The sequence below is a fragment of the Agelaius phoeniceus genome, chromosome 2, assembly GCF_051311805.1.
Source record: "Agelaius phoeniceus isolate bAgePho1 chromosome 2, bAgePho1.hap1, whole genome shotgun sequence".
NCBI lineage: Eukaryota > Metazoa > Chordata > Aves > Passeriformes > Icteridae > Agelaius > Agelaius phoeniceus.
Window position 1 is genome coordinate 60,529,605 of NC_135266.1, and position 27,949 is coordinate 60,557,553.

At 38.6% G+C, this 27,949-nt stretch overlaps 1 protein-coding gene across 1 annotated transcript; it reads right to left on the reverse strand.

The window, feature by feature from the left end:
• Positions 1 to 1,329: 1,329 nt before the first annotated feature.
• SUGT1 (SGT1 assembly cochaperone of MIS12 kinetochore complex) lies at positions 1,330 to 27,688 on the reverse strand. Its single transcript, XM_054651492.2, has 13 exons — positions 27,531 to 27,688; positions 27,405 to 27,450; positions 23,874 to 23,964; positions 23,148 to 23,217; positions 22,759 to 22,829; positions 18,688 to 18,741; positions 16,886 to 16,902; positions 15,798 to 15,832; positions 15,285 to 15,381; positions 14,240 to 14,347; positions 3,945 to 4,035; positions 2,464 to 2,645; positions 1,330 to 1,860 (listed from the first exon to the last, which is right to left on the reverse strand). The coding sequence occupies exons 1-13, from the start codon at positions 27,572 to 27,574 to the stop codon at positions 1,759 to 1,761; spliced, it is 1,008 nt and encodes a 335-aa protein (XP_054507467.1). The 5' UTR covers positions 27,575 to 27,688; the 3' UTR covers positions 1,330 to 1,758.
• Positions 27,689 to 27,949: the final 261 nt, after the last annotated feature.

Below are 27,949 nucleotides of genomic sequence, written 5' to 3' on the forward strand. Positions count from 1 at the left end.
TGAAGCCAGAAGTGAGGCAAAAGAAATCACTGCCCAGCCTGCACTGCATCATCATGATCTCAGTGCATCAAGAAACTGCAATTATGTCAAGACTTGTAGTCATAGTCTACATCCAAAAACCTACATCCAAAAAATCCCTCTCTCTTTAACATTTGTAAGATTTTTAAAGCCTCGGTATCTCTCTACTGCACAAGCATAGAAACAGTAGTGGGGAAAAGCCACTGCACTTTCCCAGCATCACTGCAAAATCTCAGCAGGAACAGAATAGAGCCTTCCTTCCTCCTCTTTAATTTTCAATCATCATTTAATACCTAACAGCTGCAGACTTCACTCATGCTATTAAAAACACCTGTTCTAACAGCCTTTCTATTTTACCAAGCTCATCCAGTTGACACTGTAGGAAAATAACACGTCCAATACAAAAACAACAGGCAGAATAACAAATGGTCTGGGAAACCCCACATCATTAGGAAAGCAAGGAGAAGTAGCAAACTTAAAACAGCATCCAATGGTTATTAGCAAGGAATGAAGTTGCTTTCATGGCACTGTCAATATTTGCAATTCATGGTGTTTCTATCATTACAACATACTCTGAATTCCCAAGAGACAGTGGCACACAGACAAGGCACATTTAGTACAACCTTCTGAGTTCATCTGCCATGGAATCACAGAAAGGCTCAGGTTGGAAGGCACCCCTGGAAGTGCCCTTGCCCAACCCTCCTGCTCAAGAAGGGGCATCTCAAGGCAGGTGCCCAGGAGCATATCCAGATGGCTTTTGAGCATCTCTAGGTCCCTGCAAACTTGTATTCAGGAAGTACAAGCACAGACAGTACATAGATTCTCAATTCCTTTTCTCTATTGTTATTTACAATTTGATCATGACAATAAAGCTGCACTAATGGAAACAATTAAGGACATGCAAGTTGCTCTTTAAACAGTTTCTATTATTCAGAAATTAGGTAACTTAAAGCAACTGCTTGCTGGCTTTGATTCCAGGTAAATTTATTTTGAATTTAGATGGTAGACAGAGGACCTACTTTTCTGTAAAAATTTCCAGTCACAACAAATTTGCTATCTTCCATGACTGTGACTACAATTCAACTTATCACAGAGGTGGAAGGACTCCAAAGTGGGTGGTTTGTGTCTGTATCAAGAATAGTAATCTCATCCTCTTCACTGAATGCACATTTAGCTCCTATACATGCCAGCTTTTCTTTTGAAGCAGTACATTCACATCCTTACCTTATCCTTACCTATATGCTTAAAGTGATTCCCCTATCAAAAAAAAAATACTAAAAATCAAATAAAGCAGCTTCCTTATAGAAAAAGTTGTATTTACAGTTTTATTTAGCAGAGTTAAGGAGCAAACAATTTTAACACTGTTGTGAAAAGTGTTTTTACCCAAAATTGCCAAGATCTAATAAGTTATTGAACAGAAATACCAGGTGTAAGGCAATAATCATGACCAGCCATTAGAGATCACCCTATCCCAAAGAGGAGAGCTGATAAAGGTGGTAAAAAATTTGGACTGATGGACTCAATTCCCAGAAATTAAGACAGATGATAAAAATAGGGTTCCACTCTTGAGTATATCTTTAAGATCTGCAGGTGAGGGAATTTCTAAAGCACGCAAAATGTACAGACAATTCCTGTTTTCAAGGGAACATTCAGTGCTTTGAATCCAAGAATGCTATGTCCATACAGAGTGGTCAGTACATGACTATGGCAACACATAGATGGTAAAGATCAGAAAGAGGATTAGAATTTTTTCCATTCCACGTCATCAGGAGGATTTACTTCTACCTTCCTTTTACCAACATCAGACCAGTTGGTGCTCAGAACTGTGCCACCAGACTCCATCTGCAATATGAGAAAGAGCTTGTTTAGTTTGCTGAGCATTCTAGCAATATAAAAGCCACAGTTCCTACAGCAAACTTCAAAGAGTAGTGATTACACAGAAATTGTGTACCTATGAAATAAAATTTGACAGAGCCATCATTCCATAATCTCCAGCCCAGCAGTACTTTTATCACTACTGGACACAGTGAGATGCTGCTTCATTAACAAGAAGCTTTTAAAGGGTCAGTCACGTTCTTGCCTGTGATGGCTACAAATTAAACTAGAGTCAAGTAATCAAGAGGAATTTGATCCTTTCACCCCCTGGCAAGTCTTCAAGCTCTACATGAGCCAAGCCTCTACTTCTTTTGGTAATACAGATTGAAATGAAGAGACCAGTGACAAAGCACAACCTTGGATTTATAAAGAATCACATTCATCAGAGTACAGCCCTGTAGCTTTCAGTGAGTGTAGTTGTACCAGTATCTCCAACAGACCCATGGCCAAAATTTATTCATTTACAGACAAAATTTTGGTAACAGGCTTTTCCCACATATGTGAAATTTAGTAAATCGAATCAGTGTGCAAAAGTCAAAGGTTTCTTCAGAGAAAAAAATGAAGACTTACGAATGATTTGTTCATGGCACGTTTTACTTCATCTGTACCATCTGAATAGATTTGCTGGAAGAGTTTATTTAAAGCAGCATCTCCTTCTAATTTCTCATTTTTCTCCTCTTCTTTGATTTCAACTACCAGTTTGTCCCAGTTCCTTGTATAGTGAGACGATGATGGGTATAAGTGCTGGGTATCTGAAAATAGAAGTGTTAGTTAACTAAGCATTTTCTCACTACTTTGAGAGCATCAGAGAACACAGACACAGGTACCTGATGAATCAGAGATGATAATGGGACATCAAAATGCAAATGGACTCCTCTGAACTGATATAAGCATTGCAGAAACAAAAATAAAGGAAACTAAGAAATGCAGAAGTTTATTTTTAGGTAAACAGAATTATGTAATTTTGTTATCCAACATACACACAAAAAGCTGGCCAACAGCAACTCAGATAGTTGATATCAAAAAGACATATTGGCTGACAGAAAAAAAAAACAAAACAGCAGCCTAGAGCCACAGAATAAGTTGAGCTAAATTTAAAAAAAATCTGAAATCAATACATCAGGAAATTCAAATTCTGTCAAAGACAGAATGTTTATCTGTATTGAAAAACCCCAATGTATTAGTCTCCAAGCGAAATCCAGTACTTAGGGAAACAGTAATTATTTAAGCAACAGGTCACATAACATACAACTGCTGTCTGGGTCTGGCCAGGACAGAGTTAATTTTTTGCAGTAGTGGTGAGGCATGGGGCCTGAAGCTCAGTGGGCCAGGCCAGGATGATACTCTACAACAGGGCAGATCATTGCTGGGGTGGGATGATCTGTGCATCCCAGAAGAAGGGTAGGGCTTCCAGTCAAGAAAAATGTGTGGGGAGAGGGACACCATCCATCCCCTGGTCCTTGTCACCGGGGTCCACTGGTGCATTTTGCATGTAAATCACTCTCTCTTTTGTAGCCTTTTGTTATTAATGTTGTTGCTGTTACTGTTTGCTTTTTAATTTAATTGCTCTTTCAAGTAAACTGTTTTTATCTCAACCCTTCAGTATTGTGCCTCCAATTCTCAACTCCATCCCACTGCAGTGAGAAAGGGGAGGGGAAAGGAGAGTGAGACCTCGATGGTGTCCTTTGGGAGGGTCCCAATGGGGCACTGAACTGGGAGGTACCAGTCCTAAACCACAACACACACACTTAACAATGTACAGAACTGCAAAACAGGGACCCAAGCAGATAGGCAGAATTAATGACAAGCATATGTATATCCTTAACAATTCATCAGATTAACAGAGGTTATGACTAAATTTAATACCTATGTTTCACTAATGGCTTGCAGACTTTCTGTCAATTCTTGACAGAGTGAAACCAAGGCAATTGGGCTTTTCATTGCAAATATGAAGCTGTGATTTTATAAACAATATTTAACACAGAACTATTATTAATAACTGTAACTCACACAAATAAACCATTTAATACTAAATAGTTCAGAGAACAAACCTGGTGTAAATTGTTTTAACTTAGGAGAATCTCCCTGGCCCTCCAGCTTCTCCCATCTTACAGCCTCTGGCTTCTTCATTTTTATCTCAACCTACAAAACACAAGACAAAGAACAAATTAATCCATATGCAAACAATTCTGCCATGCAGCTCCAAAGTAGTTGGATCCTGTAGCTGTAAGAAATTACAAACATTTGGTTTTAGAAACACAGCCTCTAATATGAAACCTGTATCACAGCCAAATTTACCTACCTTACAAGACAAAGTTACTTGAGTTCAAGTCACACATCAAACAAGCTCCCATGTGCCTGTGCAGCTTTTGTATCAGACTTCTACCTTTCTGTTCAGGACCACTTAACTTTCTTTTACTTACTATTCACTTCATTCTTTTTGTAAATTATGGCATCCCAAAGGTAATGATCAGTCCCAAAGTCTCTACACTGCCAGGCTCCAAGGTATTGCCTTTCAAGCATCCCTTTCTTGGCAGTCAGCTCTAATAAGCAGCAGTTTTGAAAGACTACAAAATCCAACTTTATCTAAGTTTACATTTCATTTACCAAAAAATTCCATGTTTGATGTGTACTACACAAACCAGAGAAACACCCTGGGACTATGCAGATCTTCCCACTGGAGAAATTCAGAAGCTGTATTCATTTGGTTCAATGAACAAACACTGCTATGGAGAAAATTGTCAAGTATTCATTGACAAAACTGGCAATTAAAAATGGATGTGGTTGCAATTACCATAGGAGAAACAAAATTAAGTGAAGTATGTCATGCCCTATTCATAACTTCACATAATCCCTTTAGACAACCACACTGAAATGTTTTTTTTTCATAATTAACCTTCTCCTTTGGTTATAAGGTTACAAGGTTTCAAAACAAGGACTGTCTAACGTCACTCCTATTCACTTAAGGAGATGTCACAAAGCTCATATGATGCTATTAATTAACTGAAATCAGTGCTTGCTAAACTTCAGTGCTTCCTTATTTGCAAACAGCTCAGCAGAAGCAAGTTCTTAGCTCCACCTAAAGCCACTACAACCTGGGGATCCCTGCAGACCCAAGAACAAAGGCACCACTGTAAAAGCTAACCTTAGATTCAAACAGCAAGCTCATTGCACAGCATTATGTTGATCTGAAATTTGAACTTTATTTAATCCATTGTTAAATCAATCACTGGTAAGCAACAGACTGAGGTATCTTACCAAAATATAAAAAATTAGCTCACTGAAGTTTTAATGCTTCCATGTTTGCAATCACAATGAATTTTAAGAAACAGAATATTCAGTTATGAATGTTTCTTTTTTTTTATCCCTCAGGAAGCTAAAAATTCCCAAGTTTAAATACTTCTTTTCCACCACTAACATGTACTGAGAACAACAAAAAGTTTAAGGTAAGAGGCATGAAAAGCAGGTGAGAGCTTCAGTAAACTTCTAAGTCCAACACTCACATGTCCAAATGCCACTCCCTGCATCTGTGGGATTTTTCAATACTTTCAGCCACTTGACAAGTCACAAATTAGGCATCAGAGTATCCGTTTTGAAAGTAACATCACAGAACCAAAAATAACCAAATAAAGTCAAAATGCTGTTAGTCTGCATGACCAACCTACCCTCCCTAAAAAAGGCCTGTATTTCAGAGTTTATTATCGCAATCTGTACGGATGCAGCGATTTCTGTTAAACTATGCAGAAGAATTACTCTTCAGTAAACCAAAAGAAGTCAGTAAAGCTACCTCCACTGGACTCTTTTAAAAACATTTTGAAAATTGCAACCTTGAAGTTCATTCTTAGCACCTACACTCATAGATCTAATGCTCTGTTATTAGCTTAAGGAAGCAAAACATTTGAATATCTACATTTAAGACAATCAAGTAGTTCCACAAGTGGCAGAACTAGCAGGTTTTCTTTCCCCAGAGGATTTGGATCTCCTGAGCCAAACATTTAAGCTAATTAGCTACTTAGAAAGGAACTAATTAGTTACAAGTGAACATGAGTATTAATTTAAAACCACTCTCCTCTGTTTCTTATATAAACTCTTCTCAACTGAGGAGATTATTATCGACTGAGTTACGCATTTCAGTTGAGGCTCTAAAGTTAAGATTTTATACTCTACTTATCAGTGCATCTCCCAACATGTTTTAGGGGAGGGGGGGAGGAAAGCAGATGCTTGAAACTGCTCTCCCCTGTATCTCTTCAATTTCTGTTTATTTTTTCTTTCACTAATTCTTCGTGCCCTTACACTTCAGGCTTTCCCACCAATACCTTCCAGTATCTCAAATACAGCTTATTTCATCCACACCAAAAATGACCTCTAATGCAATATAATGCTTGATGTGAGCTACTAAACATGGACTGTTTTCTTCTCAGAATACAACCCTCCTCAACGAATCCTTATAAAGACCATTGGCTATTCATCACAGTACTCTGCCCATGCATAAAAAGAAGAAAATAAGGAACAACTTTAGTTTTGCTGCTCCAGTAATCCCCCTTCTTTTCTAATCTGCTAGCCCTTACATTTTCCTCTCTAAAACTGTCCCTAAAACAGTACTGCACAATAAACAGCCCTAAGGAGAAGCCAATGACACAAACTAATTCCCAGTGTAAGATGCAGATTTCTTAACTCTAAACCATTTCAACCCTGCCAAGCTGGAAGTGCACACAGCTGAAGAACTGAGACAGAATGTATTTCTGACATGATTAAACTTCTACTCTGTCTACTACATCCACTTCAATTGAAGTTACTCATTAGGGGAAGTGGCAGGCAGGAGCAAAGCTAGGGAAATCATTAACTTCATACCATTATACAACCACATTTTCCAAAAATATAAAGCTATAAAGTTCTGCTTGTGAAGGAGCATGTTTCTTCAACTTGAGAGCTCTATTTGATCTAAGAAGGAACAACTCAGTGAGTCCCAATTACGTGCACAAATGGCAATGAATGCATTTTAATGAGGTTTTAATACAGATACTGATAGCTATCACACAGAAAAGAAACACATCAGCACAGACATTTATGTCATATCTAGCAAAAAAGTACTGTTAGCTTTTTCCTCTCCTTTGAAAAAAATTCACTTGGGCAAGAGAAATACATCAACGCTTTGCCAACTACTTTGATTCAACATTTATATTTCATAAAACGTATGCCTGTGTGCCTCGTGCCAACTTTAGTATATAAGACAGGAAAATTTAACTGCAAATTAAATGCTCTGCATGCCACCTAAGGACAAGCCCAATTCCTCAGCTTCTCCTTGTAGCTCAAGCTGTGCAACCACCTGACCATGTTGGCAGCCCTCTGCTAGGACTTGCTTCACTACATCAGTGCCTTTCTTGCACTGGTAAGCCTACAATGGAACATGGTACTCCAGATCTAGAAAAAATCCCAATGCAAATATAATACACTTTCTCTTTAAAGTCCCTTGCGTTCTGGGTTCAAAGAGAGCAAAGCAAAAAGGAAAAGACCCATGGAATTCATGCACTACTTGTTTGAAATACCATCTTGAGAGAAACTTACCCCTCTGAGAACAGAGTCAAACGAGGGATTTATTGTCTAGAAGAAACACCACCCACAGTGAAAGGACACAGGGAAATTTCTACTCAGAGTTTTCTGGTCATAAAAGTAATCATTTTTTTAAAACCTACCAGAGATTTGGACATGTTTGTTTGGGGCTTAATCCAAGTGACAGCTATCAGAAAAGGCACCACAGTTCCTCTCAAAACGTATCCTAAACCATTTCATTGATAGCATAAAAATAAAACAACATCACCTTATTTTAGGATGACTGGCATAAAAGAGTGTTTGATCCAATTTTAAGAAACAATTTCTCCTCTTTGGAAAAGATCAACACTAGTGAGGCAACATTTATTTTCTGGGTAGATACTTATTGTTAAAAAGCTGAAACCTCCGATGCTTGATTTCACTTGAACTTTCCTTCTGGGACAGGCAGTGGCAGTCTAACTGAGACACATGAAAAGGGGAAGAATTTTTATCTTCTACCCTAAAAGGAGATTCTGGTGTACACTGATAAACTACAAGAGTTTCTGGGTTTTTTCCTGATTTTTATTGTGTTTTATATTTTACAGTCCATGGTAAGGGCAAGTTCATTTACCACTGGCAAATTTCTGTCAAGCTCTGGTCAAAATTGGCAAAGCTTAAACAACAGTCCAGCCATTAATTTTAAGACATACCAAAAGTACCCTTTTCAATTCTGGTGTTCTGCTGTATTAAAAACCTGAAAACAGGAATTCAGTGTTTCTAATCAGCTACTTTGTTATTTACTGAACTACTGACTGCCTCCTCTGAGTCATAAATTTTAAGTGTTTAGAGCTGTCCTTCTGTGATCATCTCATGAATTTCATAGGATAAAATAGAACAGTCTTCTAAAAATATAACAACTATTCAAATGTGCCTCTAAGAGCACATATGCCTACAGTTTTGGTGTCCTAATTATTCAAAGACCTTTTATATATTGCTTGTACTCTAAATTCCAAGACTTTTGGTCCATAACTTTAAAAAAAATATGTTAAGATGAAAATAATTCTACAGTGTTATCACATACAATGATAATTAAGAAATTTATTCTATATGGAGTATACTGCAACAGAAGGGATTTATTTATTTCTTTGCCAGCTATGTGCTATGGGGAACTGGAGGGAAAAAGGTTCAAGTTTCCTCTAACTGATATTACATAGCCAACACAAAGTTTTTAAATTTTAGAAGAGAAGCTAGCAACAGAGATCATTTTGGTATTCTAAAGCTATTTGTCACTTTATTCTCCATGTAAACCATCATTATTCCAATAGTTCTCAAGACATAAACCCCCTTATGCATCATTTTCTTTTATGCATTTATATAAAGCATGGGCACTGACTTATATGTGTGTATAAAATAGTAGTTCTCAGAGTATTACGAAGTTTAAATCTGTCTCAAATCCATCTTCATTCATACAGAAGGAAAAGAAGAAAATCAAACTTATTGTTCAATATGTAAACATCACGCCAATCATAGAAGAAGAAACTGCTCCAACTAGCCCTGCCTAAAAGATGCAAGAAATTTCAGAAAATTATCCATTCACCTTAAATATTGGTTTATAATTTATAGAAAATGCTCAAGAATATACATGGGAGATATCAATCTGCATGAAACTCTTACAGTGAAAACAAGCAGTCGAGAGCAGCCAAGTCTGCATTCAAGTCCCTACAAGCAATTTAATGCAAGTACCCTAAACAGGAAAGTATCTTTTAAGGACTGGACTGCAGTGATAAGATCCAACTTGAGTTACAATAGATATGTTCCTCTGTTTATCTTTTTGTGTACATTTGCCTCTGAATAGAGACTCTGATGACAGTCCAAGAGCGTGTGAAACAGTTCCACTCTTCGCCTTTTCCCTCACATTCAGCAACAGGCATCAGTTCCAGTTAGCTTCACAGGGTATTCCAGTGTTTGCAAATCAAAATATTGGTTCAAGGAAAAAAACAACATTCCACTGATGCACACAACCATATTCTTGGCATGAAGCTGCTGAGTGTGTGCTTCTCCCTCAGACATCTCTGTTAAGCAACAAATGTCAACTGTAAAAGAGGCTGAAGGTTTCTAACACCTCCTCGGTCTGCAGCACAACTTTGATCTCTAATTAAAGGACAGTTCTGGGGTAAAGAAACCATATTTTACCACTTTTTCAAATGGCTCAACACTGCTGCATGTCACTGCTTGCAAAAAGCCCAAAGCACTACAAACTGAAAACTCACAGTAATTGTCCTCAGTCTATCTGCAGATAGGAGGAAAACCAGAAAGCACCACCTCAAGTTTCCTTCAAGGTCATAAGCACCAGCACTAAAAGCACATAGTCATCTTCACTCTCATCTTCTAAGTCTGAGGAAAAGAAAATCCCAAGCACCACCTAGAACTCATCAGAAGACCTACAGAAACTGCTCATGTCACGTAAGTTTCCAGGGAACATTTTAAAATATTCCCCTGGAATCCAAAATACACTGACTACATAGACTGAGCAGAAGAGGGAAAAGAAAGTGAGGTTGATTGTGCATATTTCATAACAGTAGAAATTCTTACACTATTTGTACATTTCTGCTCTCCTGACATATTCTCTGGACAGATACATATTTACTAGTTTTTTCTTAAACATATTTAGTCCCTCATTTAAAATTTTTAAGCCTTCTTCTTTCTGTGAAGGGAGCATGATGACAGTATGCACACTGAGCCACAGAATAACTGCACCCAGGCAGCTTGCAAAGAGCAAGCCTGGTCCAGCCTTTACATTTTGGCTCCCTCTTCTGGAAAGAAGTAAAAAGCCAAACAGCACTACTAAAGATGCCTTCCTCCTGTGAAACGCTGAGTGCAACAGAGTTTTCAGCTTCCATTTGTAAGACACAAATCTCAAACTCCTACACTGCTTTTAGGAGCAGCTGCTACTTTTTGCTTGATCAGATTGCTAGAGTCAGACACTTCTGACAGATGAGGAGTACAATCAGTAACATCAATTGATTTATGATCTATCAACTGTGCTGCTAATGTACAAAATGCTACGGAGATATAGCAGTACCTGCAAGAGAAGGGCTCAATTCAGTGGTATTCAGCATTTTCTAACACTAACATTAACCTGAGGCCACAGGCCATCAGAGTTAAATGCTGAACAACAAGAGGCAACTCTGAGTAACTTGCCACTAAATGTGAGCAGGAACCATAAATAACTCAAAGTTCAATTTCCCAGCACTGTTACCTATTGAACAGCAAGTAAATTTTCTAATTGGGTAAAAAAAAAAACAAACAAAGGCTTCAAGTATGGTAATAATATAGTCACTATTAAAGGCAGCTTATATCATCTGCAAAACTGTTGACAATTAGAGAATATAAAATATTAGAGGATGCATGAAGACCAATTTACAATTTTTATCTCAAAACTGGATTTCACCCACACATTATGCTGCTCTTCAGTTGGCATCAAATATTTTACATCTTCTAGTTCACAGTTTGAAGTCAAAATCTGCAGATGACAAACACTAATTTATTTTTGCTCACACAGAAACTATTGAAACAGCTCAAAACATCTATCTATGCTACCCCTGTAACACTTGCTAGTCCTGTTTTTTTTCCAAACAGACTTTGTATCTCAGAGCTTGACACAGCATGGATACATGGTATACTTTTTAATTTCCTCTCTGGGAAAGAAACAATCCTTTTGTTGGCAATTGTATTTTTCACTACTGTCAACACTCGCTGAAAGAACCAGTTCAGGAGTCTATGAGTTCTGTCTGCTCCTTGCAGACTTTAGAATTTGTAGTTCTGCAAATACACTTAAGGCTGTTTTCTCCTCCTGGATTTGCATCCTTACAGTGATGCCTTTGCATTTGTCAAGTGATGCTGAATCTCAAGCAGTATTGAGAAAACCCTCCACAGCTCCTCTTATCTCCAAAATACACAGGATTGTTCTACTCTCTGCCAGTTTTGCTGTTTCATTCTCTATCCCTTAATTTTTTTAGTTGTACAAAGTTCATGGACCCAAACTATTCACTACACAGCCTGCTCATGTGTTCCACTGTTTCCTCATATATTTGCTCACATAAGTGAAAAAGAAAGGCCAGAGTCTTTGTTGCCCAGCGATGACTACATGATACTAGTGGCAACATGGCTCACACATTCAAAGCAGCAGCACAAAATAAAGCAGTGTGAACAAATCAAGTTATTCTCACCTGAAATTAATAATCCACAGGAATAGATCCATTTCTATCCCATGAAAACTCAACTTCTTTAGGATTTCATAGTGACAAGCTCATGTAATTGGGAAGATAATGAGATTATGTCTTTCTTTCCAAGTCCTTACAAAAGGAATTCATGTAAATAGTACAAATTAATATGTGAATGGTTTGAAAAGTTTTAATCAGTAAGATTAATTTACTCAAAGTACCACCTATTTGCCATGCTGCTCATAGAAGCCAAGTATATACACAAAGCTAAGAAAAAACTGAACTTCTGGTAATCAAACACTAAGGCTGCATCATTCCCTTAAAGTACTTAATATTTTTCTAAGAAAAATATTCTAAACCTGTAAAGAAGTCTTTGCATACTTAACATCAAGCTGCTTTTAATTTTTTTTCCTTCCAGACTCCATCTGGTGGTCAAAATAAGAACCAGCTGGGGCGGTTTAAACTGTATTCCTTCAGTATGCACTCACAGACAGCTATATACTACTCCTTTCTACAAAAGTAAGGATATGCTGAAGCCCTTACTTCTGCAGTTAGAACACCTTCTGTGTAACCCCTTACCCATTTTATCTCAAAAATAGTCCCTCACAAGTATTTAGGAATAATAACATTTGAAAATAAATGCAAAATATTTACAGTTCAGGCACTGCCTGAACGTAACTCAGCCTTCCACCCCAGTTTTGGAACCTCAAAGTAAACTAAGCAGCAGACTACTAGAGATTATTTCAGAGATAAACCCAGGGTAGAGATGGCAGTGTGGAAAAGACAAAGTCAAGTGAATTTCACAGTACTCAGTTCATGTAGACGCTTCCAAAGGAAGTAATGGTAAACTTCAAAAGAAAATGAAAAGTGTAACACAAGCTAGGTTAAGGACATAAAGAAAACAGGACATCACAGCTACTGTTCCTGACAAGGTCTGTCCTCATTCCACTCAAATTTATACAAATACTAATGGACTACCAGAATTTCTACGTACTTTGAGCCATGTAAGCTACTACACTGTGGGGGAATAAGTAAAGTCCTCAATCACACAACTGTCGGGTCCGGCTGTCTGTCTCTGCCCCGACACGGGTAGAGTGGTTCTTGGGTGGCACGCGTTTCAAAGGACGAGTCTGGACTCTTCAGCTTTTCGGTCTTCAGGTTGTTTATTGTTTCTTATCTACAAAATTTTCTGTCTGCCCAACAGAGGTCTGATCTGCAAGGCAGTCAAGGCACTCTCTGACCACCCACGGGGCGGTCATGTCTTTTTATACTAAAATCTATGTACACAATATTTACCTTTATTTCCCAATGCTTTTCACCCATGTTAGCAAGTGCACCTTCACCATAAACCAATCCCCAAGTGCCAACATCACCACAGGAGATGGAGGACAAGAAGAAGAAAGAAGAAGGACGAGACACGCCCTGATCCCTCCATCTTGTCTCCATAACCCTCCTGTACCAAAAACCTTAAAGTCTATATCTCACCCTGTAAATGTGTCTCTTTTACACTCTTCACTCTAAGGTGATTCTCATGCCCTCAAATTCTTGTCACTTCTGTGGATGGATCAAAATCAAGCCACCAAACACTCTTGGCAACATTCCAGGATTTCTGAGACCCGCAAGGGTTCTCCTGACATCTCTGGACATCGGGAACGATGTGCTGAGATCCCACACACAACCTGCCCAGATTTCTTTGTACAAGGAGTGGAAAAACAAAACAAACTTTCTGTGGCAATCCTCTCATGCCATCCTGAAGTCTCTCTTCCATGAAATTATGCAAGAATTATTATAGGTACCTTTCTGAGAACAGAACAGGTAGAATGGATTATGAGTATACAAGAGAATTCCCATCAGCTCTGCAGAACCACTGCTGAAATACAAGAGAAGAATCAACATCATATTCCAGCACTGGGGATTCAGGCTTGGTTCTGTGGACAAAGCATATGTCTGTCTATCCATTATGCCAACAACAAGTGCTATACCAGACCATTGTTCCTTATTTTTCTATAATTGTACTATAAAAGAAGCAAAACACTGAAACAGCAGCAGTCTCTCACACTATGCCATTTTCAAGTGTCTCCAGTCATGTGCTATTTCCAGGAACAGCATGGAATACACTCTCTTGAAAAGCCATGGACAGTTAACCACATGGTTAACCTTCACCAGCAAGAAGCTATGAAAGGGTAGAGAACAATTTCAGTGAAATCTTCCAAGTCTGACTTGTATTTCTTGGGCACACAGAGATAACAAAGCTTCACCAGGCAAGACTGGCTCCTGAAAGTTTTGTAAAAGGGTGTTCATGCTTTCCTATTACCTGAATTTTAATAGTGAAGATTATAGTCTCCTTTCTCTAACAAGAAGTGAAAGAATCATCAACATAACTCTTTCATTTGCACTTCAATAAGTGCCATCAAATTACTATTTCTGATATTTGCACAAGTTTAGAAACAGCTGAAAGACACCTTGAAGAAAAAAAGCCATTTCTATATGAAAAGCAAGATACTATGACTGTTGCAGAGAGACAAGACAATAGAACAGAAACATTTTCAGGATTGCAGCAGTCAAAGAAATGATTTACACTTTAAGAAGCTCACCTTTGTTGAAAGCACTTTAAACGTACTTTGCTCTGGCACTATAGAATGAAGAAGATCAAGCTTCAAGTTGAAGTCTTCACCTGATGGAAGTCTCACTGATGCATTCATCTATTAAAAGTTGAAAACACATCTCTGGTCATCTTTAACAGCAGCTCCATTTTCAAGTAAAGGACAGTCATTTCATACAGAGATTAAGTGATTAAATTAGTATCGTTTCAGACCATGCCATTACACTACTGCATTATTGGACGAGATGTTTCTAAGAGAGATTAGAAAATGAACAGAAGATTGCAGCCCTTGCTACATGTACTCAAAAACCCTACTATCTTGTCAGCTGGATCTTAAGTCTTTAGGGAAGGAATTATACAACAAATGGAGTATCAACATATTAATAATGGAACATGAAAACAATCTGCAGCTTCTCTTCTAATATAAGCAAATTACAGAACAAGTGCTCAGACTATTTTAACAAACAACCTAAACTAGATAATAATAACCAAGTACTTCTGGTATTTAATGAAGTATCAAGTTAGTTGAGAATAAAATATATTTTGCTGCCACGATTTTAGTGGTGCCAAATGGAAGAAAGACTGGATATTGGTGGGTGGGTTTATTTCTCTAACTGTCCTAGAGCAAAACATTACTAATTCATACCTATTTTAATAATACCTTGTTTCTGCCCAGTCCTGCTCCAGATGCATGTATAGTTTAAACCCAGATCAGTTCTTCCCCCCCCCCCCCCCCCCCCCCCCCCCCCACCTCCACACAGGCAGCTGAAAGCCAGATGTTCCCTAGCAGCACACACACCTCATACTGCTTGTGTTTAAGTCCTATGGACACTGCTGCGGCAGCCCATCCCAAATCACCTGACTGGGCACACAGTCATGTGCAGCACAACTGCACAGAAGAGAAGCTCAGGCAGGACAGAGTTCCCTTCCCATGGCTCCCTCCCCATTCTTTTTGTGCTACTGCAGCATGTAATGTTCACTGGCTTGAGTACTGCATCTCAGGGAATTTAGGGATGAGTATAACCAATACAAATCACCTTTCTCTCCAAAAACTGCACACTGACATCATCCTTCTGTGCATTCTTGATCATTATGGTCACAATTACTTGAGATTCTGTTTGGTACCAGTCATACCTTTTAAAAAAAAAAAAAAGGAACAATTTTTTTTTAAAGCACACAGCATATAAAATTAGATCACTTTCCTAAATCATTCACTTAGTTCAGAATCTTTAATATAGCTCAAAAACATTAACTATACCAGGCACAGTGGAACAGGCTTTGAATTAAGCTCAGCATGAGAATAAGAAAACAGAAGTCAGAATGTTGATGCATTCTGCAACCTCTCTCCTGGTTAGGTTTAACCTCCTGAAAGTACCATTTAGTCTGAACAAAAGTGATGGCACTGAGTAACACTTCATTTGGACTGCCATATTTCTGAAGTTACCCCGAAAAAGCCTCCTACAGTCATTATCCTGCTTCTCCAATCCCCAAGCCAAAGTGCAAATATGTCAATTACTTTAAATTTCACAGTAATACTGAAGTCAACTTACTTGATCTTTGGTGGCAGAGGCTGCTGCTGCATATTCTAGTTGAAGCACATTCAATTGGAAAGAAAGTGACATCAATGTGAAAATACACCATGAATACTTTTCAAGGCACAAATAACTTTCACTGATTGCTCCCCTTTTCTTGATTCCAACTGCTCCCCCCTTCCCTGATTTATGTGTGAACATTAACTTACAGGTTGAAGTTCTCCACTGTTTAATCATTTAGGGCAGATTACAAATTAAAGAGTTTCAATTTACATTAAATGTGTTAGTCTGTAACTTGAATATATTTTATAAATAGCAATTAAGTTCAACTTAAACTCATTTCCTCCTGGATAAGATGCATACCTAGAAAACATCCAGTGACTATACTGCTAATCTATAAATCATGAAGGAAACCTAAAATAGGTCTGAGAACTCAAAGTTCAACTTTTAAACATAAAATCCTTCTAAATCTAAGATTTGTCTCTACATACTGCTACCACGCTTCCTGTATATTTTTGTCATCTACCCTATTCTCAAAACGTAAAAATTTAGGTTAACTATTAAAGAGGTAACAGAATATCCAATGCAAAGCCCTCCCCCCCTTTTTTTTTTGTCCCAAGAATTAAAAAAACAGAAGGAGAGGTCGATTTCAACATTTCTTATGAAGACTTTCAATAAAAAAAAGACAACTGAAAGTTGAGCAGGTTGTAACAGAAAAAAGTTTACACAATCCACTTGTAAGCTTCTGGAAAAAAAAAAGTTACTTCCTAACAGCTCCAATCAAGTTAGTAGTGACAACACAATTAACCACAACTGGTTCATTTGTAAATTAGGCTGCAGACTGCGAGCTAGAAAGTTAAATTTTACCTCAACGGATGCACAGTAATTGCCAGATTTGTTAAGCATTCCTAAGAGTTTCCAGGGCTCAAGTTTGCAGCCTTGGTCTCAAAAGCGCTTATGTTCAGAAGAAAAGTTAAATACTTCAGAATTGCACACAATATGAAAGATTCTTTTTAAATCTTGGAAGTGAAGCCACTGAAGCAGAAAATATACTCTAGCATAACAGAAAAGTCAAAATAGTAAACATATTAAGGAAAACATCTTACCGAATCAGTCTGTGATGCTGGAAAAAAAAGAAATTGCATTTTCAGAAAAAGACATATTGAACTTACAAGGCACAACCTTACCCTAGCTGCTTCAGTTACTCCAGACATCCTGCATTCACTCCAGTCTCAACAGCAGAGCAGGTAGAAACACATCAGTTCTACCTCTAGTATTTTGCTTTCATGATACTCTACTTTTTAATCAGACTTCAACCAGCAATTTGTGCAAACCAACAACTCTAATATAAACCATGTTCTGATTAACTGAATCAAGAAATTTTCCATTACATTCCCTTGCCTACCTGAAATGGATACAGGCATTTTTTAATTAAAACAACATCACAGGAAACAAGAGGTTAAAAAAATCACTGTCTGGGAGTCTGCACTAGGTTTATCATACATCCATCCCCAGGAACAGCACAAAGCTCTCATCACACTTTTATTTCATGCTAGGGAAACCTCACTGGGGAATGAGATGGAAATTTCCCACTGGGGAATGAGATGGAAATTCACTTACATGACCCTAAATATACTGTAGCACTTGTATCTAAACTATAGCTTCATATCCTCCCATCTTATAACTACTTTTTTCTAAAATATTTAAAATTAAATATGTTTGAAAAGAAACAAACTTTCCCTTTGCTTCTTTATAATGAAAACTGACAAAAAGAGAAAAAAATATTAAGCTGCAATGAAGAAATCAGTTATTGCTTTGTTATTGCCTTTATTGGTTTGTTTGCTTTGTTTTACTGTCAGAGAATTAAGAAAATGGTTCAGAAAGACAAGACAGTGAATATTCAGGATAAAATGGAATAATATACTGCAAAATATAAATATGTTACTGCAAAATATAAATACAACGTTACTGCAAAACACTGCAAAATATAAATACAATGTTAAAGATAAAAGTGTATTGTAACCTCTTTCAGAAAAAATTGTCCCCAAAGTAACTCTTTGCAAAAAACAACATGCAGGCCAATCACTTACCTAATTCCTCCAAATAAAATTAAACCTTGCAAAATGTCTCACAAAGCAGAAATCTGCTCATCACTCTACAACACAAAAGGGTTCTCCTCTGTATGGTTGTTAGTCAACACACTGACATAAACTTATTCTACTGTCCCATTCTCCAGTGCGCAGCACAGAGAGGAGAGAAAGTCACAACAGGCAGAGGAAAAAATGATACAAAGTTATTCTGTTCTGCTCTCTTTCATCAGAATCCCCAGGCAGTCTAAGCTTTGTGGACGAGTTAATTGTCAGGGCTGTCTGTAGGAAGGTATGAAAGGAAACTATGCTTCCACTCAGTGACTAGCATGGGTAAGTCACCAGAACAGCCATTAGCATCTATGGAATTTTCCACATGGAATCGAGAAAAATCTCCAAATTTCTACCTCTTTCCAACTTTATCTTCTATAAGACTTGAAAACTTATTTTGATGTAAGCTTTAGATAGCAAGCTGACACTTCTACAGTTAAAATTAGTTCAGAGTTGTGTATGAAAATAAGTTAAAATTAATTATGATTGTCTGATCTTTAAATAGGTACTCTCCTGGCACAGCTAATTATTACTCTAAAAACCCAATATAAATCTTCCTACAAATCTGAATGAAGCATACAAGTGCTAAGGGTGTCTACTCCAATAGAAACAAGAGATAGAAAAATATTACTTCAAAAAAATATTTTTCTTTTAGAACAAATTATTTTGTTCTAAATAAGAGGAAAGCAGTGAATCTTTGAAAAACATAACACAGCTTCCAAGCATAAGGCATATCAAATCCCTTACTAAATAAATGTGTTTTTTCTTACCATTCAGTGTTTCTTCACATCTTTTTATCCAAATAGTAAAGGTATCATCTACATCTAGAAGAGATCAAAACACAGTAATATTAAAACTCCTTCAAGCATTACATGTATTGCATGAAGAAAAGTCCTCACAGTAGCCAACTGGAACAAATCCATGCCAAACTTGTAGCAATTTACTAAAAAAGGTTTTATTTCCTACAACCTTCTTGTAAGCTCTGTTATTTCACTTAGGCTTTAAGTCTTTTTGTACAACTACACTGTGTGTTATATTTCATTAAATTCTAATTAATCTGTAGGAGACTAGATTTTGTCCAACTGACAGGAATATGCCATTGCTTTCCAGTCTGTTCAACTCCTATGTAACTGTTTAGAAAGCAAGACATACAGTTTTACACATTTTTCTTTAAATTATTTTTTCAAACAGTCACACACTTCCTCTCCAGAGAAATGTCAAGAGAGATGGTCTGTTGTGTAGACAACCCAAAGTTTTACAACTTTTGATAAACATCAAGTATTCTCTCCTAGAAGCAAGCCTCCCAGACAGAAATTAATTCACTGGAAAATAGGTAAAAAGATGACAGTGTAACAACAGAGCAATCACCTTATTTCAACAATATTCCCAAAAACTCTTTCACTGTGAAGAACGTAAAACAGCAGCAATTATGCTCACCAACTACTAAGAATAGCTGAACTTTTTCTAGTTTTACAAGTAAATTCACATTGTTAACTATGAGGCAAAGGACATGAAGAAGATTGACAAAATTCCCAGCAGACACGCACGTAACACCAAGTCTGACTCCACTGCAGCTACACAATGTACCCCAACCCTCTAAATATAAAATGTACATCAATTTTGAGGTGCACCTTTGGTCATTAAATTGCTACCCCACTCCTCAAGCCATTTCACCTCCACTTTTCTTCTGCCATCTGACCAGATATCTTAAGAGTTATCTACATTTTTTACCAAAAGAATGGGCAAACCCTGAAGCAGGCTGTCCAAAGAGTCTTGGAGATACTTGGAAAACAACAGTCAAAAGCCCCAAGCAAACACAATCAAGTTCAAAACTAATATTACTTTTGGTCAGAGCATAGAATTACAGGAATTCCAGAACTCCCATGAAACCTAAATTAATCAATATTTTCAAAAATTAGCACCACAACCTAAAAAGACTTCCAAACTTTGCAGTCTAAGCAAAGTCTCCACTGATTCAACCTCCCTCATGAGCAGGTGAGGAATTCTCTTTTTAACCATGGCCTATGACTAGATTGCTATGCAATACAAACCTAATAAGAAAAGTGCAGTTAACTTCCCTATTTTTATAGAAGATCACACTCTTTCCCTGCATCCTGGCACATTTTATAATTTGAGGTAAATGAATTTTGATCTCTAAAATGGTATTATCCTCCCAAATAACTTATTTCTACTAAAAACTGTAGTTCAGAAAACCTTCCTGGGTCTTCACTGATGAAAATCTACTAACTCCTAAAATACAAGAAAAGTAAGAAATTTCTTTAAAAAGTTGCCATGTTCCAGCTTTACTAAATTCATTCAGTGGTCACAGCAAAAAAACCCAAGAAAATTTGAGAGTAATTGTCCTAAATCTACATAGCCCACTGAAGAGTACCAGATTACACTCATTCTTCAACTAAGGGAATAGGAACTGCAAAAAACTGCATGCATCACACAGTTGAACAAAAGGAGTACTGCTCTCTAATGTTATTTCATAAAATAAAGAAACATTGTACATTCCACAGCTCATCACATTAAGTCCTACTTTGATATCCTTGTAGGTGGGTAATGGGAAGGTTGCTGTGGTACCCTGGGCCTGTCAGTCCTACCAGTGATGAGCACAAGTAGGAAGCTCATCCTTGTCAGCATTCCAGATTGAGATTTAAAACAGCCCTTACATTAGCAAAGAACAGAAACCTGTATCCATGTACTTCTGCCCACTTGTGTGGCAAAGAAACCAGCTTTGCCAGCAAAGAATTCTCCACCACAGCAATTCTTCCCAAGGCAGCAACAGCTGAAACCACTCTTCATCACCTGCCTAGTGAATGTTGCAAATTTTCCCTCTGTGCTTTGTTCATTTTGCATTAGCTGCATTTAACTGCATGTTAATTGTGTTGCCAAAATGTCTATGCTCACAATTGTTTTCCCCTGGGATCCATGAAACATTCCACAAAGGTAAACTCTGTTACTGACACAAACTTGCCAGCAAATTAGGTAATATATGAAAGAAAATCAACTAAGTCTGTAATTTTAAAAAGGCCTTCAGGAGACTCCTCATCTCACAGCAGGCTACAGAACTTTGTAATGAGATGGAGGAAGCACAGCAGAAAGTATCTCCAGACAAGAGAGTAATCAGGAAGTGCTAGGAAGCTTCAGAAACTCTTCAACTGAGTAAGCAGCAAAACAACAGCAAATTAAATTCAAACAGGTAGAAATGAAGCAATTCAACACAGGAAAATGTGCTGTATTTCAGGGATTCTGAATTAGCAAAGAGGACCCTGGTATTCACTGACTTATCTAAAAGATATCTGCGGCTCTGTGTTGTACTCTACAACATCAATAGAATGTGAGGTTACCCATACACATGAAAAACCTCAAATTGATACTGGTTGCCTGGTGTGGGGCAAGAGTATGAAAAGTAAAGATTAGACACTCAAATTCAGCAGCGATGAGCTTGGAGATGTACAAAAAGTAACCTACCAGGTAAGGAAAGCAACATAGCTTAGCAGAAGGAATCTCTTCCTTTCACAGAAAGTTACAAAATAGAGAACTGGACTACACTGCAAAGACAAACCTGTCTCTACTGTAAAATTAATATAGACCATCTAGTTATCCAAACCACCAATACAGAAAGAGTTTCAGGAAACTTCTTATTTTCAACTCTTGTTCCAGGGCAGCCTAAACTGACAGCTGTGAGTTGCTGCAATTTCACCACATCTCCCTCCTTCCACTGGCCCAACACTGCTCTGCCACTTCACTTTTGATGGCTTCAGCACTCAGACCCTTTGTTGGGCCATTTCAATACATTCATCCAGGAGGAAAGACTTTAAAAATAGTAGCTTTCTGCAGACTTAATGCACTGAAAGAAGAGGCTAAACAAGCACAAGAGTAATAAGGAGCATGATCACTTGGCATCAAGTATAAGCTTACACTTCCATGGAACTCCACTTTTAAATCAGAGGATTAGATCACTTATTTGGAAGATGCAAAGTAATTCTATTTTTGCTAAGCCTACATGTCCCAGCCACTACTATTACAGATAAGATAACGAACTGAACAGATCTGAGACCACAACAATTCTTATCAGATTAGGACATTTTGCTCTGCATAACCTTTCAAGGTGCTTTTTTATTTTTTTACCATCTTTTCTTGCTGTTTGGAAGAGAGGATGAGGGGGATAGGAGATAAAGGGGTCACAACCATCTTGCAATTGCTGTGTTTTGTGCTTCCCCATGTGTTCTACCAAAGTCTTCTGTTTTTAACAACTCCTTTCCTGCTTATTCAATAGAGTCAGGTTTTAAAAACGCTGTAGGTGTTCCCAAACTAAAAAGTACCAAGTCCAGCCAGAAAGCCAACACTGTAAGATGAAAAGAGATATATAAAAAATAGGCTTCTGTAATTAAGTGGTACGTAATGTAAGGTAAAAATCCACTTGGTCAGCCTGAATACCCACCAAGTTGCACATTCTTTCTAAAGACTGATCTATTAAACTGTTTAAGAAGAAATTCCAGCTACATCTAAAGAGCCTGCTCTATTTAAATTTTTTTCTATGACACTTAACAGTATAACATTGCTACTATTTATCTTCAAGACCTCCAGGAAGCAGGAAAACACTTATAAAGCAAAAAATAAATCTGCTACCAATTGCTCAGAACTTTGATACACATTTTTAAACAGTTTAACACTTTCATGCAGTGATTGCATAAAGGCTCTCAAAAGTCAGACAGCTGATGTTAGGGACCCAATACATTAGCCTTAAAAAAAATCTTTGGTCTCCATTTCAACCTAACACATTACCCATTATTTTAACATAAGGAATACACACAAGAAACTTTAATACTTACTGTCCAGCCTCTGTCCCTCTCTGAAAGACTCTAAAGCAGATGCATAGTTTTTGATATGATATTCACCTAACCTGACACAAATAAAGAAAAATACAAGAAAACAGTGATTACTTTTCAGTGGAGTCCACATTCTATAGATAACATGCTGTATTGGTTAAAATGACGTCTAAGAATTTAAATTACCTAAAAGGTGTGGTTTTGAAATGGCAAAGGTATTACAATAATCACTCCAAACTACATGGATTTATTACAAATGGGTTGCAAGCAGCATGGCTTTGAATTTATTAATTCTCAGTATTGTAAAAAGTTTGCACAGAACCATAATCCAAACTCTAGTATTGACCTAGAGATTAGCACAATATTCCCAAAGTACCATAACTGATACATACCCTTTTCTAAGGAGCGCTACAGCATTATTTGGGTTGAGTTCTAGAGACTTTTTTGCATCTGCAACTGCATCTGTTGGAAACATAATGTTATAAAAAGCAGTGAACTGTCAAGTGTTTTAGTAGTGAAATTCTTCTAGGATGAACTATGTTATCTTTCTTAGCTTGCACACAAATCACACTGTCTGAATTAAGTCTAGCCGCAACTGCCACACATGAATCCCTCACAGAGCTGCAGAGCTCTTATGTAAGATGCAGCATGACTTTCATTTAGCTAAATACTCTGCTTAGATGTGAAGCATGATTCTGTTTGTTTGGTTTTTACTGGAAAGAAAAAATAAACCAGATCTTATTCAGTCAATCTTTTCCCAGGCATTATTCACTTATCACATTCCTACCATGACAGGATTCAGTCTCTACCAAGAACACAGTGATGGAAGACACAATGCAAAAATCTCAAGATCTGCTTAAGAAGTCTGCTTATAAAAAGCTGCCAAGATAATATTAGACTGGAATCAAATAGAAAGCTAGGACTCTAGCAAACCCATTTCACTGAAAGTTTTGCAGTAACAAAACAATCTAAGAAAATGACAAGATTATGTACCAACACCAAAAGCAGCATATTAAGTTACAGCTAACACACCCTCTCGTTACTGTGATTGAAGACATCTCCTGTAAAACATGCATTATGATACACTTGTAAAAGCATTCTTAGACTAAAGATGTTACCAGCATATTTCTGTAGAAGAATATGAGCATAAGCTCGTTGACAATAACACTCTGCATCATCTGGATTCTTTTCCAAAGCTGTTGTCAGTTCCTGTAAACACACATTAAAAAAAATGAAACAGTACTTCAGAAATCCTCATAAAAACACAGTATCAAACTCTGTCAAGTAAGAGACATTTCAGAAGATAAAATCCTAACTGGCATTTCTGTTTACCTGTTGCTTAGCTCTCATGCACAAAGCTAAACATCAGAGGCTGAAGTACAAGGAACCTGCCAATTATACCAAATGCAAGCAGACTGTTTCTTACTGTGAAGGAAGTGGGATTTCAAATACTCTAAACATGAAGTCTAACACAGATGATCCTCTCTATTCCAAAAAACTTCCTACAATTCTAAGTATGCTTGTACACAGGTCTGCTGGATTTGAGAGAGCAGAGCAGTATTAGGAGTTTGGAAGTCAATGCACACTATGTCAGAACAGTTGTGTGGAGATAAGATGCTATGAAATACCATGTAACACGCATTATGGTGCTAAGAGATGGTTTCAATTTATGCTGAGCACAAAAGTAGAAGAAGGAAAGATTTATGGATCAGAGGGTTCAGAGGAGGTATTATTGAACAATGAAAATAAGCATAAAGTAGTCCTTTGTAAAGGGAATCACAGGATATATGGATTGAAATAATAACACATTGCTCTCTCTGAGAAAAGTTCACAACTTTGTACACAGAATAAAATCACAGCAACTTGAAGCACAGACCTGGAAAGAGCATCTCCAATTCTCTCCTTATTGGTGAGAGAATTCCTTCCCATTGCTAGAAGCCAGTCTTCCAGAAGGGACTACAGTACATTGCTACAACTCTGTTTGCTAAGTTGACTTCTAACTCAGACTTCCACCTGGAATCTAGCAAGTATGAAGGTAGCTAAGATACAAGCTTTAAATCTGCAGAAACATTTGTACAGCACAGTTGCCAAAACTCTGCTCCACCAAGACAGAAAAAAGAAGGGAAGGAGGACTTGCCTTAGCTCTAATTCAGGCCAGTGTCTTTTTCTAACAGATGTCACATAAAGTGTTTATGCCACCTAGGACTTATGAGGCCAGAACAGCTTCTTCTAGCAGCAGCACAAATTCTTACTATGTAAGATGCACACACCTCTAAAGAGATACAGCACATGAATCTAAATCCTTGGGGGTCTCTGAAGAAAGGGGCAGGCAGTAGGCAGCAGTAACTTGATCTACTTGTACTTCCTGAGATAAAGTTATTCAAAAGCAGCTGTCAATATGGAAATACTCATGGCAGCAGGTATTCCACATGGCAGGGATGTGAGGCCCTGCATATATTCAAATTGGTTCATATTATGCTGAGAGGTGAAGTACTTCTGACATTTGAAACCAAACAGGGTCTGACTCTGACATTGAACATCAATCACAGGCACATCCAGGTGCATCAGCACTGCTTTGACAGATCACCTCTCCCTCCAAACACTATTTCCTGTGATTTATGCTGATGACAGATGCACCGATTGGAGCCAGCAACATATGAATGGATCCTCCTACAAAACTAACCCTCATCCCAGGAAAGGAAAGCAAAGCAAAGCCAAGCATTTTCAACAGTGTAAAACTTCTCCCTGTGTGTGCTTTTTATCAGTAAGTTATCGTTATCACATCTCATCCAGGCACACACATGGAGCAAGTAACTCCTGTAAGCTATTTGAGAAGCCAAGTAATGCTGGACTAGCACTGAGAACTCCAGACTATGGACATCAGCAACAGTTACTTAGAACAAGCTTAGACTTTGCCCTCACACTTAAGTAAGTGATTTCTGCATATTTTTACTCTAAAGGCCCTTACCATGTGACCAAATTGCAGATCTGTTTCTAAATACACTGGAAAATTCAGTAAAGAGTTTGCATGAATTAAAGGTGCCTTCTGTCTCCACACAGTAGCTTATATTTTCAACTTAAAATGAGAAGTCATTCATGAGTTCACAGTTTTGTCATTCAAACAGTATTAGAAGATGAAAGATGATCTTTCAATTGCATCAGATCCAGATGCAGAAAGCCAAAGCACAATCTCCAGGAATTAAAGCAATCAAAAATCCCAAGGACACAGTGCAGAAATGCCAGGCCAACTGGACAGAAGCCCAGCCAGGTATGAAAGCATTACACAGCACCATTTCTACAGAACTGTCCCCCACATTAGAAATACCAAGCACATGAACATAAAGACCACACAGAAGCCCATGAAATCACAGTGTAGCACCTGGAGACCTGAGCCCCTAAGCCAGAAAAATGCTGCCCTGAGCTGTGGCACTTCCCAGTTCAGAGAGCACCAAGCAAATCTGCCTACTCAGTTCAGGGATTTGGAAACAAGGCCTAAACTGACAGCAGCATTACTGTGTCAGGTATTAAATAATGCCTATAGAATGTGTTACATAATGTTCTGAAGCACTGAATGCACAAAAAACTGAAATATAAGCTAGAAAAGCAAAACAACTATGTTAATCCAGGAAAAAATACAAAAACACATTCTGGCAGTATTCCCTAATACTTCTGAAGACCTTTAAGTGTCAGGGATTTTTGGTTTGTTTGCTGGTGGCTATTTTTAACTACAAAATGTGAAACTTACTCTTTTTTTTTTTACATCTTGAATTAGTTTTATTCTGCCATACAGATTTGGCTATTCCAAACTGGATTTTAAATGTCATTTATCTTTTGAAAAACTTCTACAAGTTACAGCCTAAACCCCAAAGAACTGAAAAATTTAGCTTCACCATTTTCTTTGTGGAAAGATAATTTAGTATCACTTAATGGTTCTACCACCCACTCTCTTCAAGCAGTACTAACCTTTTACATCTTCTCCCCTCCTAAGTAGTTAAATAGAAACACTTATCCACCCTCCAGTTCTGTCTTCTCATTAACCATCTGTTTTAAGTAAAAATTGCCTTTAGAAAACAGATTAAAACATATTAATTGACGAAGTCATAGAACAGGCCAGGTTGGAAGGGACCTCAAAGGATCATCTCATCTAACCTTTCATGGGAAAGCCCGCCTGGATGAGAGTATCCAGCAACCTGCCCTTTCGTGTCCTGAAAACCTCCAGTGATGAGTCCCCCTCCAGTGATGGGGACTCTACCATGTCCAGTGGGGAGTGTTTCAGTGAGTGATCATTCTCACTACATAAAAATTATTTTCTGTCGACATGAAAGGAAGATCAGTCGTGGTGCCCACAAAATATAGGGAGAGCAAAAAAAAAAAACAGACCACGGCAGAATAAAAACTAAGATGCAATACCTCTCTCCAATAAGCTTGGGGGGTTTATACCCGCAAATCTTAACTGATTCAGCTACGAGAACTACCAACTACCTTCAAGGAAGAGAAAGTTTGTTTTGCTTTCTCCCCCCACCCCTTCTTTGCCACAGAGGCAGCACGAGTGCTGTGCCAGGTCCGCGCCGGGCTCCTCTGCAGCCCGACCTCACCTGAGCCAGGCTCCCGGGGGACCCGGCCCAACCCCGGCCCGGTCCGGCCCTCACCTGCGCCGCCGCCCCCGGGTCCCGGTCGACGTCCGCGTCCGAGAACCTGCCAAGGAAACACAACGCCGTCAGCGAGCGGGAGGGCGGCGGGGCCGCGGGGGAGGCAGGGCGGGGGAGGGCGCTCACCGCGGCGGGGCCGCTCCCGCTGCCGCTCCCGCCGCCTCCTCCATGCCGCCCGTCGCCCCCAGGAAACTTCTGGAGCCGCCGAGGCGCCCGCGCCGCACGCACCGCGCAAGGCCGCGCCGCGCGGGGGCTGCCGGGAGGCGCGGGGAGCGGCCGCGCAGGCCCCGCCCCGCCCCAGCGGAGGCCCCGGCCGAGCGGAGCGGAGCGGAGCGGAGGGAACGGCCCTGCCCGCCCTTCCCGCCGCCTCTTCCTGCCCCGCAGCGCCCGCCCCCCGCCTGCCCGCCGCGGGGAACCTCGGCCCCTCGGGCTTGGAGAGATTTGTGTCAAAGTCGGCAATTTAATTTTTTTTTTTTCAGTCGTTAACCGGTAGCTGTAGCTGGAGCAGTGCAGTAGTTGCGCAGTTCCGTTGTGAGCATCGTACG

Coding starts and splice junctions, on each gene's coding strand:
- SUGT1 (XM_054651492.2), bottom strand. CDS start 27,574: ATGGAGGAGGCGGCGGGAGCGGCAGCGGGAGCGGCCCCGCCGCG. Junction 27,451..27,530: donor GCGGGAGCGGCCCCGCCGCG/GTGAGCGCCCTC, acceptor TTTCCTTGGCAG/GTTCTCGGACGCGGACGTCG. Junction 22,830..23,147: donor GTAGCGCTCCTTAGAAAAGG/GTATGTATCAGT, acceptor TATTTGTGTCAG/GTTAGGTGAATATCATATCA.